This window comes from Phascolarctos cinereus, unplaced genomic scaffold (assembly GCF_003287225.1).
Source record: "Phascolarctos cinereus isolate Bilbo 61053 unplaced genomic scaffold, phaCin_HiC Scaffold_726;HRSCAF=1367, whole genome shotgun sequence".
Classification (NCBI taxonomy): domain Eukaryota; kingdom Metazoa; phylum Chordata; class Mammalia; order Diprotodontia; family Phascolarctidae; genus Phascolarctos; species Phascolarctos cinereus.
The window spans coordinates 97,875,139-97,894,179 of record NW_027556098.1 but is presented as its reverse complement, the minus strand read 5'-3'; the positions used below and the strand labels follow the sequence as shown (position 1 = coordinate 97,894,179).

Below are 19,041 nucleotides of genomic sequence, written 5' to 3'. Positions count from 1 at the left end.
CAAAATTCCCAAAGAATGGAAAAGATCATGAGCAGTATTTTTGCTGGGGAAAAAAAAAAGAATGACCAAGAAGACATTGGTCATTACCATTTCCAGGTTTCTCATCTGCATAAAATTATAATCAGTATAAATAAAGAACAATAAAGAGTCACATATTGCACATAAGCAAGCTGGAGCAAGCTACCAACAATCACCTGAATACACAAAGACAGGTATAGTCAGAAAAGGAAGTGCCAATGATCACATAATAATAATAATAATAGCTAACATTTATATCATGTTTATGATGTTCTAGGCACTTTGCTAAGCACTTTACAAATATTAACTCATTCAATCCTCACAACAACCCAGGACATAGATATTATTATTATTATCATCTCCATTTTACAGATGAGGAAACTGAGGCAAAGTTTTAGTGATTTGTTCAAGGACACACAACTAGTAAGCGTAAGAGACTGGATTTGAACTCAGCTTTTCCTGACTCCAGGCCCAGCACTCTAGTTATTGTACCACTTTGAATATACAACAATTACACAAACCTTTCAGCCAACTACACAGGGTTTTGTGCCATTGAGTAGTAACCCCTGGGAACTAAAGGACTCCATAAATTAAACATAAGGTATTGGGTCCTTTGCAAATTTGGAAATTGTACCAAATTAGCAATCAGCAATGATTACAAGGAGTTATAGTTTACTTGGACCTAGAAATGTAAAATGAGGTGATACTGTATGTATAGATCATCATGGCAGAGATCTGCATCTCCATGGTAAATAAATCGAAAATTAGCTTTCTTATTAGAGATGTCAGAGATAGATTAATCCAGGGAGACAACTCTTTTGCTACTCTTTCTTTTAGTGGCTTTTCCAAAAGAGAACAATGAAAATAATTTTAACTTCTATGGCATGGGAAATCAGTAAAAATTTTGTCTGTGAACTTGTAGGTAAATTTCAAAATCTGTGCCCTATTATAAGATGGAGTTTTATTTATTTCATTCTTTGGGATTACATATTACAACAGATTTACTAAATCAATAGTTTTGCTCTATCTATATGTACCACAAGCTTAGGACAACTTTCCAGAAAAAAAAAAAAGATTAAAAAATAAAATGAAACCTTTTAAATTTAACTTCTGCATTTTTGTAGTTTCAGTGACCGGAAGAGTCTTGAATTGTTTAGAACAGCTGCAAGTAGAAAAGAAACATTTAATTTGCTGTAGGCAAAAAGAATTCCAAAGTTTCTCATGGAATGGAATGGACAAAGTGAAAGAATCATCAAATTCTAGAATCTGTCTCTTACTTTTCACCCCAAAGCCAGAGCAGGGGTCAGAAATTAAACTACTTGTTTGCTTCCTGCTCAAAGAGGAAACTTCCATTTTTTATTACAGTCAGTGATACCAGAGACTTTAAAGTACATTTCTATACTTACAGCCCACCTAAAGGATTTCTTAAAGGCCCATAATGTACTATAAATGAAAACAAAAACCTCTTGCTAGGATACACGTGCGTCTGTGGTTAAACAATACTATAAAACTATTTCTTTCAGATACTATTCTCATGATAAATCACTGCAAAAAGCAGAAATTTCCTGATATTTGAGAGGCAGTGTGATATAGTCAACAGAGTTATCCTCAAAGCCAGAAAACCAGGATTCAAGTTCTTCCTTTGACAGTTACTAGTTGTGTGACCCTAAAGCAAGTAATTTAACTTTTCAGTGCACCAGACAACTCTTATCAGTCTATGAGTTGCAGGGAAGGGGCCAACTTGTCTTAGTAGAGGGAGTTTCCTCATTTTGTAGTTCTCTTTACCGATGCAGTTACAGGCCACCCCCATTCCCATCTTATATATATCCAATAATCAATACTAGAGAATTACAGGACCTCAGAGAAGGAAGGGACTTTGGAAATCTCTTCCATCCCCTTCAATTTGCAGGTGATAAACTGGGCCATCTCCAGTCGTCCTCATCTATATTTGGCCACTGGACGCAGAGGGCTCTGCAGGGGGAAGTGAGGCTGGTACCTCTGTACAGCCCTCCTTCATTCAAATCCAATTCAATGCGAGCCGTGTCATCGCCTCCCTGATGTTATGGTCCTCTTCAAGAAGGAAGGACAAACCACACTCACAACAACCACAAAGGTGATGAAGATGAGTCTCCTTCATTGATCTGCCTAGTATCACAAAGCCAGGCCTTAAGCTTAAACTCTACAGAAACTGGGAATGTTGGCATCCAGGGCAAATGCAACAGTAGCAAAGAGAAACAAGTAAGGAAAATGTGCCCTGGGATACTGGTAGGTAAAATACAGGTTCCACTATGGGTACTATGTGTACATCTCTAAGATAATGGAACCTTTGGGTCAAGCCCTTACAACACCCTGCCCAGCTGCCAGTAAAGTGCTCTCTCCTCTATCTATACACTGCCTCTTTCGATTTGTTTTTATGTGTTAATGGGAATAATCAGTGATGGGCTTTATGTCACTTTATATGCATGTAAAATGCTTTCCAAATTTTAAAGTACTATATAAAGAGCAATCATAATAATGATGATGCAATTTTCTCCAACACATATTTTTTCCACTCAACTACCACTTAAGGTTTGCAAAGCACTTTCCATATATTAGCTTATTTTATCCTCATAACAACCAGGCACTATTATTATCCCACTTTGCAGATAAGGAAATTGAGGCAAATGACTGTTAAGTAACTTGCCCAGGATCATACCAATGCTGTTGTGGCTGTTTATCCTTCATTCTTGAAGAGGACAGCTTGTAAGTATCTGAGGTGAGATTTGAACTCAAATCTTCCTGACTCAAGGTCTAGAGTTCTATCCACTGTACTACCTAGCTGCTATACTTCTCCTCTATGTGGATGTACCCTCAACTCACATGCCACCACATACAGGAGGCCTATACTGAACACTCCCATTACTAGTGCCCTCTCCACTCTCCAGAAATTAGGTGCAACCTACTTTGTAATATATCGTATATTTACTTTTCTGCATAAATATTTGCTCAGAATATAACAAGCTTCTTCGAAGTAGGGACCATCTAACTTTTGCATTTGTATCCCTAGCACCTAGCACATAATAGGCATTTCACAAACGTTTGCTGACTACTATGTAAGCTATCTGTGGAATGGCAGACAATTCCATAGCCAAAGCTCCTGCTTCCCTAACAGATACAGTCTGTTTCTCCTCCTTCACTGTTTACCTACTCTTCTTTCCTATCAGTTTTCCTTCTCAGGACACAGAGAGCTGTGACTATAACTATACTCATATTCAGTATCTGGGTGGGTTTTAAGGGCTCATAAGAAACATTAACATCAGAGCATTCTAATCTAGGTTAAAGCATGAAACACAGCAGGACGCTAGCCCTGGGTTTGGAATCAAAAGCCCTGGGTTTGAATTCTAGTCAGATACTTATTCTCTAAACAATTATTTAACAAATCACTTCCTATCTCAGGTTTTGGCTTCTTTGTCTGTAAAATGAAAGGGTTAGACTAGAATGATTACTAGACAATCTCTTCTGACTCTAAATCCCACACCCTACAAACTTTGAATAAAGAAACCTGTTCTAATTCTAGGGAAGGTTCTCTTCTCCTGCTCTTAACAAGGGTCATTTTCACACTTAATGTATTTGAATACTACACAAGTAAAAGGGAATTTAATTCAAATTATCTCATAAAGAGAATCCCTTCCTTGAGCTCTAACTATGAAAAAGACATAGTAAGGAAAAAAGTAAATAAGATATGAACTCAAACCACAAATAGCTACAAAGATTCAGGGGACTATGAGTGCTTACCTTTGTATACATTCATCCTTTTTCAAAACGTCAAACTATCAAGAGAGGGGGGAAAAAAAAGGTAAAATCAGAACAAATGTACATTAAACCAAAAAAAACCCAAAAACTTTCTGCTCTTGTTTCCTGGCCTTGTATATTAAGAAAGTAAAGAATTGGAAAAAATCATCAAATACGAAAGGGAAAAAAACCATAACTAGTCTATATATCCAGACTTAGTCTTTCTCCTGAGTTAAAATCCCGTATCATTTCCCACCAGATACCTTGTAGGCATTTTAAACTTAACCCATCCAAGACAAATCATCTCCTACCCTCTTCTTTCTAACTTTCTTATTTCTGTTTCCAGCATCACCATCTTTCCAGTTTTCCTGATGCACATCACCAGCATTATCTTCACTCTTCTTAACATTCCCTAGAGCCAATGCAATTACTAAGTCTTACTGATTCACAACCTTTCTCACATCCATCTCCTCACTACTCACCCAGCCACTATTCTAATTCAGCCCTTAATCACCTTTCACCTCAACTACTGCAAATGTCCATAGTCATCCCTCCCTGCTTTCAGTTTCCTTTAGTGTATTGTCTTCCCCCATGAGATTGTAAGCTCATATGAGGTAGGGGCTGTCTTTTTCTTATTTGTATCCCTAGACCTTAGCACAATGCACAAGTACGTGCTTATGAGGGAAAGGAGAGGGGAGGGGAGAGGAGAGGGGGAAGAAAGGGAATGGGAGGAGAGAGAGAAAAAAGAGAAGAGAAGAGAAGAGAAGAGAAGAGAAGAGAAGAGAAGAGAAGAGAAGAGAAGAGAAGAGAAGAGAAGAGAACAGAAGAGAAGAGAAGAGAACAGAAGAGAAAGGAGAGAGAAGAAAAAAGAGAAGAGAAAGAAGAGAAAGAGAAGAAAAAGGAAAGATAGAAAGACAGAGGAGAGAGAGAGAAGAGAAAGGAAAATAGAGAGAGATATACATTCAATACATATGTGTTGGATATACAAACAAATATGTTTGTGGTGACTTCTCTAGGGCTACCACCTATCTCAGAACTTACAGATCACAGGTTGTGAACCTAGAGGAGCAACCACTACTCTCACAAGTACAAGGTTCTCTATGGCTCCATACTCCTAAGCTAAAGCTGTAGCTCACAAGCCTCTACCAATGTGCTTACTTTTAATGATCAGACAGTAAAAACCATTAGCTCAAACCAAAGGCATTTACTAAAATGTAACAGTAAGAATAGTAACCATAAAACATTTCCCATAAATCTGGTGCACACTCTCACAAATACAAATAGTTTTTAGAGAGCAGTGGCATACACTGACTGGAACCAGTATACTAACAGTAAGGCACACATAGAGAACACAGGACAAAGGCAAGTCATGCCTTCAACAGTGCAAGGACATGATGTCCTTTCTTCTCTTTTCATGCACTTACACTGCTCCTGCTGGATGCACTGTATCTGCTGGGCAGTTCTCTCTTTTGAGCTCCTTGGGCCTGCTCCACTCACAGCTCACCTCCCAACCACTAGAACAAATTCTCTTTTACTCTACAGCTGGCTCATTTCTCTGATGCCAGGGGTAATTCTTTGGGGCTGCCCAGCTGACTGCTTCCTGGTGCCTGTTCTCTGCAGGGTATGATGTCTCCTACTAGGTGAATAACTCCACTGGAATGGAGCAGAGGAACAAGAAACTCCCCTCTCCATCCCCTCATAAAGACAAAAGGGAAAAGACAAACAGGGATCCCTTTTAAGAACTAGGTTCTTCCTACATGGATAACTCTCCTCTAGACTGCCGGAGGTCACTCTCCTCAGAGCTCTCCTGCCTCAACCCATTTTTAGAACTGGCAAGCTTGTTTTTTAAAAGCCACCAGAAACAGGCCAACTCTATAATCCCATCAATTTGTAAAGGGGTAAGACAGTACAGACATATCTTTGTTGTCCCTGTTACCTGCTCTTTCTATGATCTTTACATGACCAGCTGTACAGGTCCAGAAAACCAAATGATCAAAGATGTCCTGACAAACTCTCCTCCCTCTCCCCTCATATTCAATAGTCATTTACAGGTAAATATAAGGGCAGGGCAAGGATTTTGTATCCCCCATCAGCTTAAGACAATGCTGCCACATAGTAGTGTTTAATAAATGCTTGTCAAATGAATGGATCAATTAGCTGAATGCTTACTGATTTTTCAAAAAAATTAAAGACAGACCAGTTCTTCTAAAAAAAAAAGGCAGCTCTACTTTGCATATTGAAGTTTTAAACAGGACAAAAAGTAGAATGGTATAGGAGGAAACAACTGGATTTGGAGTCTGGGGCATGGGTTCTTATTCTGCTGCTGCTGCTACTTACAACCTTTGTCATCTTGGGCTAGTCATTTAACCTCTTTGGTCCTTTGTTTTGTCATTTGTAAAATGAAGGAAGCTAAAAGTGACTTCCAATTCTAAAACTATTATCACCCTGACCCTGTTCACTGTGAAATCCGACAGAGATATACTAAAGAGATCAGGAGCAAACTAGCTATCTTTCTCTTGGGTCCATACCAATTTCTTGTCCTCTACATCAGTGTCCAAATACTTGAAAAACGTGTAAAGAGATTTAAAAAATGCTATAATTCTATTAGTTTAATCCACGGTACAATTTTACAATTTCAAGGTAAAATTGTAAAGTTTCTATTTAGAGCTTGGCTATATTGTCCTTATCAACCAATAAGCATTAATTTACTGCCTAATAGGTGACAGGCACCAGGCTAGGCACTATTAAACTGGCTTCCAAAGGAAAGATTACTACTACTCTTGCTATTATTATTATTATTCCAAATACTCCCACAAAAATCCTATTCTGATATTTTACTGTGGCATGGAAATGGCCCTGAATTCTTAAAGATTACATTCATGGAATATAAATTTGGGGATGTTCTTCCAAGTTAGAAAGGGCCTGAGGTCCAGTGACAGGCCATGTGTCTCTCACATGAGAACAAGTCTTACTAGAACTAAGAAACTGTCACCAGGTTAGCCACCAGAGGATAAAATATTCTGGCTACAGCAAGTTCTGAGGCCATCTACTAAGGCACAGAGGGACTGACTGTCATTTGCACTGGTATAGGGAATGTTCTCACCAATCACAGATTCTTAAAGTTTTCAAATAAGCATGATTCAAAATAAAACCTCATTTATATCTCACTCTAATGGTAACACAATGTTTCCTCCACAGCACCCTGGTGAGGTGTATAGCACAAACATTATCCCCATCTTAACAGATGAGAAAAATGAAGTTCAGAGAGACCAAGTTTCTTCTCTGTACAACATAATATACTATAGCTAAAAATCATCATCAGTATGGCACCTTTGAGGATGACAATGACAGTGAGAATACTCTTTTCATATTTATTTTACAATTAATTATTGTTCAGAAAATCTGCATCAGGAAGAAAAATACCAAATTTGTAGATGCAAATATGTGTATGTGTGTATGTGTGTGTGTTTTTAGGCACTTGGGGTTAAGTGACTTGCCCAGGGTCACATAGCTAGTAAGCTGTCAAGTGTTTGGTCTGAGGCCAAATTTGAATGCAGGTCCTCCTGACGTCAGGGCTGGTGCTCTATCCACTGTACCACCTAGCTGCCCCAGCAGATGGAAATATTTCTGAAAAGCATACATGATGAAATGCTTCTGAAAGTCTCCAAGAAAGTATAGCAAGTCTTTGCAGAGTTGCAACAAGGTCTTACAGATGTCAAACTTCCAGGTCAAACTGAATTATTAGATGGCGGCTCTTCATAGTACCTTTGTCTCATGAAAGAACTGAGTCATTATTATTTGGCGCAAACTGAGGCAGGAAACAGGTAAATGGGAACACTTGTGTTATAGTGAAAAGAGCCAATGATTTCTCACTATCTGTCTTCCAGAGCCAGCTTTAGAAAATCTGGTTATAATCCTTACTATGCCTTAACTACTTTCTATGAGCTTAGACAGATTATTTCCCTCTCTGAGCCCCATTTTCCACATCTGTAAAATGCATACTAGATGATCTCTAATATTCTATCCAGTTCTAAATTTTATGATCCTCTAAAATCTCCCATTTAATTAGCAAACGACAGAACTGTGGCTAAAATTCTGATTTCCTTACTGACAGTATCTATTTAAGCCAAAGACTGAAAGAAAAACAATGTCACAGGAGGCTGTGTACTCACCAGAATATTAAAGACTCCAGGTCCTTCACATTTTTGCATCTTTACAATGTTACCAATACATCCTTTTTTCAAACATGTTTTTTCACTAAAACTCTAAAAATATATTTTTTGAAAAATAAAAGGGTAACCAATCAGTGAATGCTCCTACATTTTAAAGGATAAGTAAATTTAGACTATAAATTCCTTGAGAGCAAGCATGCCTTATGCATCTTTGCGCCCACTCCCACCACCTCAGTATAGTATCTTGTACATAGTAAATGCATAATAAATGTTTGTTGAATGATAAATGAATGTTAGCAATTATCAGAGAGTTGACTAGTAGGTATAGGCAGGCTTCAGCTTATGTCCTAAAGATATGTATGTCAGTTGTTTAGACTTTGGAAATACAGAGAAAGAAAGAGAGAGAGAGATAGAGAGTGAGAGAGATGTATATAAAGATACAGATGTGACAATTACATAAGAATGTGTATATGTATATGTATATGTGTGTGTGTGTGTGTGTATATATATATATATATATATATATATATATATATATATATATACACATATGTTTGTATATATCTACATATGCTATATATGATGATTCTCCAGCTTCATCCTTATTGACCTCTATGAAATTCTTTATACAGTTGACCACCCCCTCCACCAAGGCTCAGCTCAGGTACCATCTCCTCCATGAAGCCTCTGCTCATTCCTCTCATTGTTAGTGCCCTTGCAAAATCACTATATATTTATTTACTTTGCATATATCCTGCATTTCTATATCTGTGAACAATGGTGTATCACCTCAGAAGAATGTAAGCTCTGTGAGACCAAGGACCATCTCACTTTTGTATTAGTATTCTCAAAACCTAGCACAGTTGTCTAGAGACTTAATAAATACTTGTAGATTAATTGATATATCCTCAATAACTGTTACATAATTTGCATTTCAGAAATCAGAGTAAGTTCCTGTAAAGAGGAAAAAGATAAAGAGGAAGAGAATTCTGTGTCCTAAACTTGTTTCTGACCTAACCTTCTTGAGTTAGGCTATTTTTTCTTTCTTGATTTCCCTTTCTCCAATGGGAAAATATCTGCCCCTTCTATCCCCGAGATATGCTAAGCACTTTGAACTCCTTTAAAGAAAAAAGTTCCATAAATCCAAAGCACTTTGTTGAAACTCTCCAAGATTTAGAATGTATTTTTCTTCTTCTTCTTAAACAATACAAATACTACAGGTTCCAAATTATGGTGATTAGCTCACTGAAAAGGAAAACTGCTACGGGCTTGGGTTTTAGACTTCTAAATTAACTCCAATGGTAGAGAACTAATTTCAGGGTTGTATGATTTTCAATATGTGATTACGGATTTACTTTTGAAGAATATGTTAAATCAGAATTTATGACTGTGCTCCACCCATAAGAAATGTTAATAGAGTTTTATTGTCTATGTATTTATCCAGAGATGAATGCCTCTGTTGTTGGTGTGCCCTTGATGTATTTGGCAAAGAAACCAGAATGTATCTCTTAAACTATAAGTTCCTACAAGCCAAGAATCATTCTGAAGAACAAAAGCAAAGCAGCTCACACAAGGATGTATGGAATGAAGAGATGTAAATGGAAGTAAATTTCATTCAAGTTTTAACAATAACACCCCAATGTAATACCTCATCACTTTTCCCAGAATGGTTTATATTCTTGAACTTTTCCCAACAAATTTTATGGAAGTAGATACTGCAGTTTTCACTACAAATGAGATGAACAAAACCCTAGAAAGAATGAGATGTAAAAAGAATAAAAATATGTCAATACGAAAGTTTTAAACCATGCAGAGGATGCCTCCATTGGTGACAAATCTAGGTTACTTCTGCACCAAATCCAACATTAACCATAAAAGCATTGTTAAACATAGGGTAATAAAGCACTCCAAGGAAACTTTAGAAGTCATAGTTGAGTATGAATAGCTACATTTGAATAAAATGTTCGACCAATTAGTATAAACAAAAGAAAAGTAGTCATTTATCAACAACTCTCTAAATGAGTCGATATGCAGTAGCTTATCTACAAGAAGAAAGCAAAAAAAATGCTGAAATGTTGAACTTTGTACAAGATTATAACAATAATTTGCCATAGATAAGGGATGTACTTCGAGGTTTTGTTCATTTTATTCCAGCAGTGGTTTAGCAGTTTTCTCTTTCCTTCTCTTTTCCTCTCCCTTTTTCTTTTCTCTCTCTCTCTCTCTCTCTCTCTCTCTCTCTCTCTCTCTCTCTCTCTCTCTCTCTCTCTCTCTCTCTCTCTCTCTCTCTCTCTCCCCCCTCTCCCTCCTTCTCTTTCTTTCTTTTTCCTCCTCCCTCCCTCTCTGTCTGACTCTGTCTTTCTATGTCTCTCCTCCCGACTTTCTTTTTCCTCTCTCCTTCCCTCTCTCCTACCCCTCCCTCCTCAGCCGTTTGAGGATATAGACTAAGGGTTAACAGGCTCATCTGGAACGCCATAACCTTGATCTTATTAACCTGATACCGCACCTATCTGAACTAAGTTCAGAAGTCACAAACCTGCTCTAAGACTGCAGAGGACCACATCTAACCTAGAGAGCATTCCAACCAGGGCTTGAATGCTAATACAGGAGGGGGCAGGCAAGGCCTCCCCCTAGGGCAATGTCCTTTCCATCTTCGGTACATAAAAGAGGAATTATTTATCAGCTCTGGAGCCAGGAGGCTGACTCGTGGTAGACAATACTAAGCACTGAGAAGGAAAATAACAATAGATATGAACTTTGGCACTGAAACTACTTTCCCTTGAGAAAAAGATGATCTTTGGCTGCTTAGTTTATTTATGTTATTAACAGGGCTTCGCAGCACTTGTAAATCATTTCTCACGATACCAAGTTGTTTTTCTATGAGTATATGATAAGAAAATTCCTGAAATAAGCTAGTCTTGAGCTTTAACCTCTAAGACTCACCTAGCCCGGCTTTCCTTTCTTCTTTCATTTCTCCACCTTCTCGCCCACCATCCATGCCACCTGCTGGCATGAGAGTATCTACCAGCATATTTTATAAAATGGTAATGTTTTTGTCAAGATCAGAAACAGCCAACTTTCTCTATATCAGGAGTCTTTAAACTTTTTGTTTCATGGACTCCTATGGCAGTCTAGTGAAGCTTGAGACTTATTCTCAGAATAATTTTTCAAATGTATAAAATAAAACATGCAGGAGTATACTGAAATAGAGTTATCAAAATATGATTTAAAAAAAAAAGGCAGGTTCAAAGACCCCAGGTTAAGAACCACTGCTGTATAGGAAACTACTATTCAACTTATCCAGAGAAACCAGGCAATGGGATCTTATTAAGCATCTCCAGAGGTGTTCCTAACACGTGAAAACAAATAATCAGTATACAAAGATGCTAAAGGAATAGCTGTTGCACCTTTTCTTGAATATCCTGATGTGAAACTACCCCTAAGCAAGGTGTCAATAGACATATACAGTATTTTAAATATCTGTCTCCATCTCTTTTAGCCAACATAAATTGAGTCTATAGGGTACTGACTCACCTAATTAACTAGAAAATTCCAGTCTTCAAAAGAAATAGAGTGCAGGTTTAGAATCTCACATTCTGCAGCTCTTGCTCCTACAAGTTACCTCAGTTAGGCCTCCTCTTAAGTCAGTGAACTCACTTAGCAACTAGCCCCTCATTCCTAGGCTTGCTGCTGCTATATATCTGTCTTTCCTTTTCTCTCTCCTGTTCTTTACCTCTTTTTTTTTCTTGGCAGGTGTGGTTTCTCAATAGTTTTTATTTTTAACATATGTTTATAAAATTTTGGGTTACAAATTTTCTCCATTCCTCCCTCCCCACCCACCCTCACTGAAAAGGTAAGCATTTCGATACAGGTTATAGATGAGTAGTCATGCAAAACACTTCCATAGTATTCCTGTTGTGAAAAACTAAGTATATTTCCCTTCATCCTATCCTACCCCCCATTTATTCTGTTCTCTCTTTTGACCCTGTCCCTCCTCAGAAGTGTTTGCTTTTGACTATCTATCCCCTCCCCCAATATGCCCTCCCTTCTATCAACCCCTTGCTCTCTTGTCCCCTTCCCCCCTTATTTTCCTGTATGGTAATATAGATTTCCATACCCCATTGGGTATGTTATTCCCTCCTCAAGCCAAATCCTATGAGAGTAAGATTCACTCATTCTCTCTCACCTTCCCCCATTTCTCCTCCACTGTAAAAGCCCTTTCTTGTTTGTTTCATGTGAGATAATTTACCCCATTCTACTTCTCCCTTTCTCCTTCTCCCAGTATAATCCTTTCTCACCCCTTAATTTTATTTTCCAGATACCACCCCATAGGCTGCTAAATCTTTTGTTATCCTGATTGTGTTTCCACAATACTTAAATTGTTTCTTTCTGGCTGCTTGCAATATTTTCTCCTTGACCTGGGAATTCTGGAATTTGGCTACAATATTCCTAGGAGTCTTCCTTTGGGGATCTCTTTTAGGAGGTGATTGGTGGAGTCTTTCCATTTCTACTTTGCCCTCTGGTTCTAAAATATCAGGGCAGTTTTCCTTGGTAATTTCTTGAAAGATGATGTCCAGGCTCTTTTTTTGATCATGGCTTTCAGACAGTCCAATAATTTTTAAGTTCTCTCTCCTGGATCTATTTTCCAGGTCAGTTGTTTTCCCAATAAGATATTTCACATTTTCTTCTATTTTTTCATTCTTTTGGATTAGTGTTATAGTTGCTTTATTTCTCAAATTGTCACTAGTTTCCAATTCCTCCATTCTAATTTTTAAGGAAGTATTTTCTTCAGTAAGCTTTTGGACTTCCTTTTCTGTTTGGCCAATTTTGCTTTTTAGGGCATTCTTCTCCTCATTGGCTTTTTGGGCCTCTTTTGCCATTTGGGTTAGGCTATTTTTTAAGGTGTTATTTTCTTCATTATTTTGGGGGGGTCTCTTTTAGCATCACTCTCAGTTTTTCCTCTACTTCTCTTACTTGCTTCTCAAAATCCTTTTTGAGCTCCTCCATGGCCTAGGACCAATTCACATTTTTCTTGGAGGCTTTGGCTTCATTGTCTTCTTCTGGTTGTATGTTTTGATTTCTTTGTCACCAAAGTAAGATACTACAGTCTGATTCTTTTTGTGCTGCTTGCTCATGATCCTGGCCAATTACTTGAGTTATAAACTTTTTGTCAAGGTAGGAGTCTGTTTTCAATGTGGAGAATGTACTGTCCCAAGCTTCAGGGGTTTTGTGCAGCTGTTTTCAGAGATACTTCTAGGGACCTGTAAATTTTCAGTTCTTCCAAGGTGCTATGATCAAGGGCAAGGTGTTTACTCCTTTCCTGGCCTGTGCTCTGGTCTATGAGTGACCACAAGCACCCTTTTCTGTCTTGGAACTGTGAGAATTTTCTCTCCACAGCCACTACAAGCTCCACTGTGCCAGCACTCCTCCTAACCCCAGGACCACCACGCAGAACTGTGACCCAGATCCAAGCATGGGCAAAGCAAGAGAATCCTCCACCAGCAGAGAGATCCCTGCAATCTCCCTCTGATCAGCCACTGGATTCCCCCTCAGTCTGTGGGAGGGAAGCTCACGAGGCAGCTGCCACCCTGGGGCCAAGCTCCAGACCCAAGCTTCTCTCTCAGCACCACAGAAACAGGCTTTTCCCACTGACCTTCTAAGTTGTCTTTGGAATTTGTGGGTTGAAAAGTCTGGAAACCACTACAGCTGCCCACAATTCAGTCCTCTCAGGCCTGTTCCAGGCTCCCTGTGGCCTGCGAACCCACACCCAAACTGGGCTCCTCTCCCAGCCCAGCATGATATGCCTTTCTGATCAACCATCCAGGCTGTCTTGGGATGGAAATTTGTTTCACTCTGTCTTTTCATGGGTTCTGCTGCTTTAGAATTTGTTTAGAGCCATTTTTACAGGTATTGGGAGGGGTTTGGGAAAGAGCTCAAGCAAGTCACTGCTTTTACTCTGCATCTTGGCTCCGCCCCCCTGTTCTTTACCTCTTACAGTACCTGACTCACTCTGATAGCCTGGAAGATAGTTATCTAATCTGATAAACTCATTATACTAATGTCATAATGCATGAAGATTAAAAGAGCTTTTGAAGGTTTTCACTCTAGTTCTTTATTCTAAGATCTTTTTGCAGATAATAATTATTTAGTCTTTCTCTTATATTTAACAATGCATACAAAATAATAAAATGAATAAACCATTCTAAAATTGGATATAATCCAGGCATAAAAATTAGTCTATGCCAAGAATCAGAGAAACATTAGGTACTTAATAAATACTTTTAAGGCTTAACTTAGGTTTTTAAAAATTATTGAGTCTATTCAAAGACCTTTTTTTTTCATGGACTGCAGAAGTGAGAATTTGCACCTATTTGACAATATGCTTTCAGATAACAGCCTGGCAATGTGATATAGTTCTATAACTACATATGTGTGTGTATATAATATATAAATATTTACACATAATATATGTACCATGCTTACCTATTTATAATTTCATAAGTTATTTTTATGGTTTCATGAATTTCTTAGACCATTTTGCTTGATTTTGATCAGGAAATATGCTTTTATCAATGAATGGAACTCCTGGCATGGAAACTCCCTCTACCAATGCAGATCAGCAATTCATCCCTAACTTATAGTATTAGAGAACTTCCTGAGGGACTAAGAGCTTAAGAGAATCCCCCAGAGTCAAACATAAGTCTGACCCAAGACTTGAACCCAATGCCTTCTTGACCCTCAGGCCAGCCCTCTCTCCATACCGCCACATTTCCTATTGCTTCCTTGGCATTCTGTAGCTGAAAATGCAGAAACTCTAGCAGGCCATACCTTGAACACCATAGCAACATAGACTCAAGCTTCAATCTGGCAGGACAATAAAACAGTAAAACCCAACAGTAACAGACTAAAACTAGACTTTACTCCATACTTTGCTGTTAATAGGTTACAGTGATTCCTAAGCCTCATTTGGAGTTTGAAAAAAAGATTCCATATATTAATATCTGGATTTCATCTGAGTTTTACCAACACAGATAACAACTCCTTCATGCCTCTGTAATGAGTCTTTATGTTTGCTACAGCCAAAAACATTTTTACCAGTTAGTGGCTGACCTCTAAACTTTGTGGTGATAAGCCTCTTCAAATTTAACTAGGTTGGACCACCTGAGATACATAAGTAATATAAACATACAGGCCATGAGAAAAAAAAATACATAGCCCTAAGTTGTACTTTTCTTAGGCACTAAATATTCAAAGTTCTTGCAAGGGTTTGTTTCCCCCATGTCTACAAATCAGTGAATGTTGTTTGGCCTTGAATTACAAGTCCCTCAAAGCTTTCTGTCTCTTGATCCTTACAATAACTGCCTTGTTCTATTTGGGGGGAACCATCCAAGTTTCTTTTGATAACCTATATGCTTTCTCACTGATAAAGGCAATCAAATATATTACAATTCGTTGTTTAAAAATAACAGATAACAAATTTGAATTATGATGAAATGAAGGGCTTTTTAAGCAACATTTGGATAATTTTTTTAACCTGCTATACTTAATTTCAAAATTTAATAAATTACAAGTTTCCCCAGTTTTATGAAAATGACAATACCTTATATTTAGATTTCTTTAAAATATCTGTCTCACAAGACCGCTCACAGTCTGGAGAACTGCAGATAGTCCCCTTTTCTATAAGATTTTCATATTTTTTAATATAGTCATCAAGAAGATCCTGTTGAAAAAAGCAAGAAAAATTCATGCATTGACAATTGTAAAAAAAAGAGAAGAGATTGAAAAGGGGGAAAGAAGTAAAGAAAAGTAAAAAGAAGAGTAAGGGGAAGAAGAAGAGAAGAAATAAGGGGAAGAAAAGTGAGAGGGATAGAAGATAAAGAGAAGATAAAGAAGGGAGGGAGGGGAAGTAGGAGGTAGAGGCCAGAAAATGTTTCCTAGTCTTAGATTTCACTGACTCACAAAATCTCAGAGTTAAAAAGGATCTCAGAGATTTATGCTTACTAAACTAGTATCTTTGGGTCTCTCCTTCCTGTCTCTTTTATAAATAGCTAAACTGCACTGAAGGTTTTTTTTTTATCCTGCTCCTAATCTGCAGTTAAGTTCCCTTTCATTGGCTCTTTTCACTTGGAAAGTGTTTTACTTCTTCCTTCCTATTACTGAGTTTTATTCTGAGCTGAAAACAAATTATTTTATCTTTATATACCTCAGAACTCACTTTCTGTGTGAGTTAATTGACTGGTGTTTGGCTCTACTTCAAGAGCTCCGTATTTGTTAAAAGATCCATAGTGAGAACAAAGCTTTACGAGTAACTTTTATCATAGCAAGATGAGTAAAAATTACTAAAATCAAAAAACAACCTAATGTTACCTAGTGTTACCAACATCTATCTCTGAAGAAAACAAATGGAACTGATTTTGAACTGGTACCTACCCTAGTGACTTGTAACTTAGAAATTTTAGTACATATACTCCCCTCCTACTTCCTATGACACATGAACGGACTTCCTTGTGTTACTAGGTAGAGGTTCAGAACTTTATTTAAATTTCAGATGTCTGTCTATTTAAATAGTCTACATTTACAGAGATAATTCTTTGTAACAGAATTCAGCACAAAGTTTGTGTGCCCCAACTTCATTTTTGGCAGATTATTCTAAACATTATGGCATTGTAGACTTAAATGTTTTCTTACCTGAAATGTTTCAGGTAAATCTTCATCTTTTCTATGGTCTATATCATACCAGTTTTCATTATTATCTTTTATTTCTTGCTTGCTTTTTTGAAACTCCAGTAATCCTCCATTATATCTATAAAATAATTTTAAAGATCGTTAGCTCAAACAGATATATAGACATACATATATAGATAGATAGATAGATATACACACATACACATTTGTATATGTACACATAGAAGGAATGTATCTTCTAGTAATTAATTTTATAGCCTTAATTGCTGTAAAATAAAATGTTAAAGAAGACAATTTTGATTGAACCAGTATTTTAATAGTGCCTGGCTTATATTTAATAGCCCCAAGGTTAATACTATGCATCCTCCTCCAGTCACAATGAATAAATTCATTGATTAATTCAGTGGTGGCATTCTACTGAAAAGTAAAATGACATAGTAGAAAGAATAGAGAGAAAACACAGGAGTCAGGAGAACTAGGTTCAGCCTCTGCCTCTGACACTTCCTAGCTGTCATTCAATCTCTCTGAGACTGTTTCTTCACTTGTACAATAGGAATCCTAATACCTGTACTTCTCACCTGTCTCACAGGATCGCTATAAGGAAGGTGCTTTGCAAATCTTAAACTACAAATAAACCTGAGCTATAATTACTTGTATCTTCAGGCTGAAAGTCTCAAATAAGAATGAGCCATACTCTACAAACAAACGAGTAAGCAACGATGATGTCTCTCTCTCTACAAAATACTATCAACATTTTCTCCCAGATTTCTTATTCATGCAATAGGCAGTTGTGAGAGTATATGGAAGTCAGAGGGGGTGGTGGTCTTTCAACTTTTTCCCTTCCTTTTTGCAAAAAGCAGAAAAGATAAGCAGATGAAAAAGGGGAAGAAAGCACTCTCTTTCCCACAATGCTATGGACTCAGGATATATGACCAAAAACTACCAAGTAATGATGTATGAGACAGAACCATGGGGAATATGGGAGGACTTTTGGGTAGATGGCAGTGAGGAAGGAAAGAACCACAAATGAGAGAAACTTCTGGCAGATGGTAGCAATGAGGAAATTTAGCCTGTGGCAGTGGACAGAGACTGCCAGGCTACTTGCTAGGAGCCCTAAGGCAAGTCAGGAGAAGCAGAAAATTTCTGGAAAAGATAGCAGCAAACAGGAGTGCCTAAGATACAGTAGAAGCTACTGATTAGGGTGATGACATCAGCAGCAAAGACTGAACTCACCCCATGATCCACAACAATATTATAATCATGATGTTAGGAATTCATTGACTGGTGACATGATTATTTTGCAGAGGCTGTGACCCAAACTGCAGGAAAAGGAATGTGGAAGCTCAGCTTGAGATTTACTTATAATAATTCCCTTTTTTATTCCTTATATTCCTTGCAATAAATTTGCTTTAAGCACTCAGACCTTTAAATTGTAAAGGGAAGAAATCCAAGCTATCTATAACCATATGGAAAAAAATGTTCCAAATAAGTAGAAAATGTAAATTAAAATAACTCTGAGGTTCCACATCATAGCCATCAAATTGGCAAAGTTGACAAAAAAAGGAAAATGACAAATGTGGGTGGGTCTGTGGGAAAACACACAGATTAAAGTGCAGATGTTGATGGAGCTGTGAACTGGGAAAGCCATTCTGGGAAACAATTCAGAACTATACCCAAAAGTCACAAACTGTGTATACCCCTTGGCCTCAGGATAAGAGATCAAAGATTAAGGAAAAAATCATGCGTATAAAAATATTTATAGCAGCTCTTTTGTGAGAGCAAAGAACCAGAAACTAAGCCATTCCACATCAACTGTGGTATGGCTGACCAAATTTTGGTATATGAACATATGTTATTCCATCATAAGAAAGACTTAAAGGGTGTGTTCAGAAAAGCCTGGAAAGACTTGTACAAACTGCTGCAAAGTGAAGGGAAAAGGACCAGGAGAACAATTTATATGAAATCAATAATATGGTACAGATAAACAACTTTGAAAGACTTAAATTCTCTGATCAATGTGATGACTTATCATATTTCCAGAGAACAGACAGTGATTTATACTACCTATATTTTGACAGAGAGGTGATAGATAACAAGATGCAGAATAAGAAATACATTTTCAGACATGGCCAAACAGCGCATTTTTTTTTTTGCCTAATTATTCATATCTGTAACAAGGGTTTGCTTGATTTTTTTTTCTTTCCATTGGAAGAGATAAGAGGGAGAGAAAATAAATGCTTGTTCACTAAAATAATACCTTAAATAACACTACGGCATTTCATGATTCATTGCTTAGTCATTTTTCAGTCTTGTCTGATTCTTTGTGACCTCATTTGGTTTTTTGTTTTGTTTTGTTCTTAGCAAAAATAGTGGAGTGGTCTGCCTTTTCCTTCTCCAG

General features: G+C 37.5%; 1 protein-coding gene across 1 annotated transcript in view; it reads right to left on the bottom strand.

Moving 5' to 3' along the window:
• DZIP3 (DAZ interacting zinc finger protein 3) overlaps positions 1 to 19,041 on the bottom strand; it is a 114,046-nt gene that overhangs the window by 50,542 nt on the left and 44,463 nt on the right. The window contains 6 exon segments of the mRNA XM_078146687.1: positions 1,113 to 1,180; positions 3,793 to 3,827; positions 7,962 to 8,054; positions 9,610 to 9,711; positions 15,559 to 15,678; positions 16,647 to 16,761. Of these exon segments, the coding sequence (XP_078002813.1) occupies positions 1,113 to 1,180; positions 3,793 to 3,827; positions 7,962 to 8,054; positions 9,610 to 9,711; positions 15,559 to 15,678; positions 16,647 to 16,761 (533 nt within the window).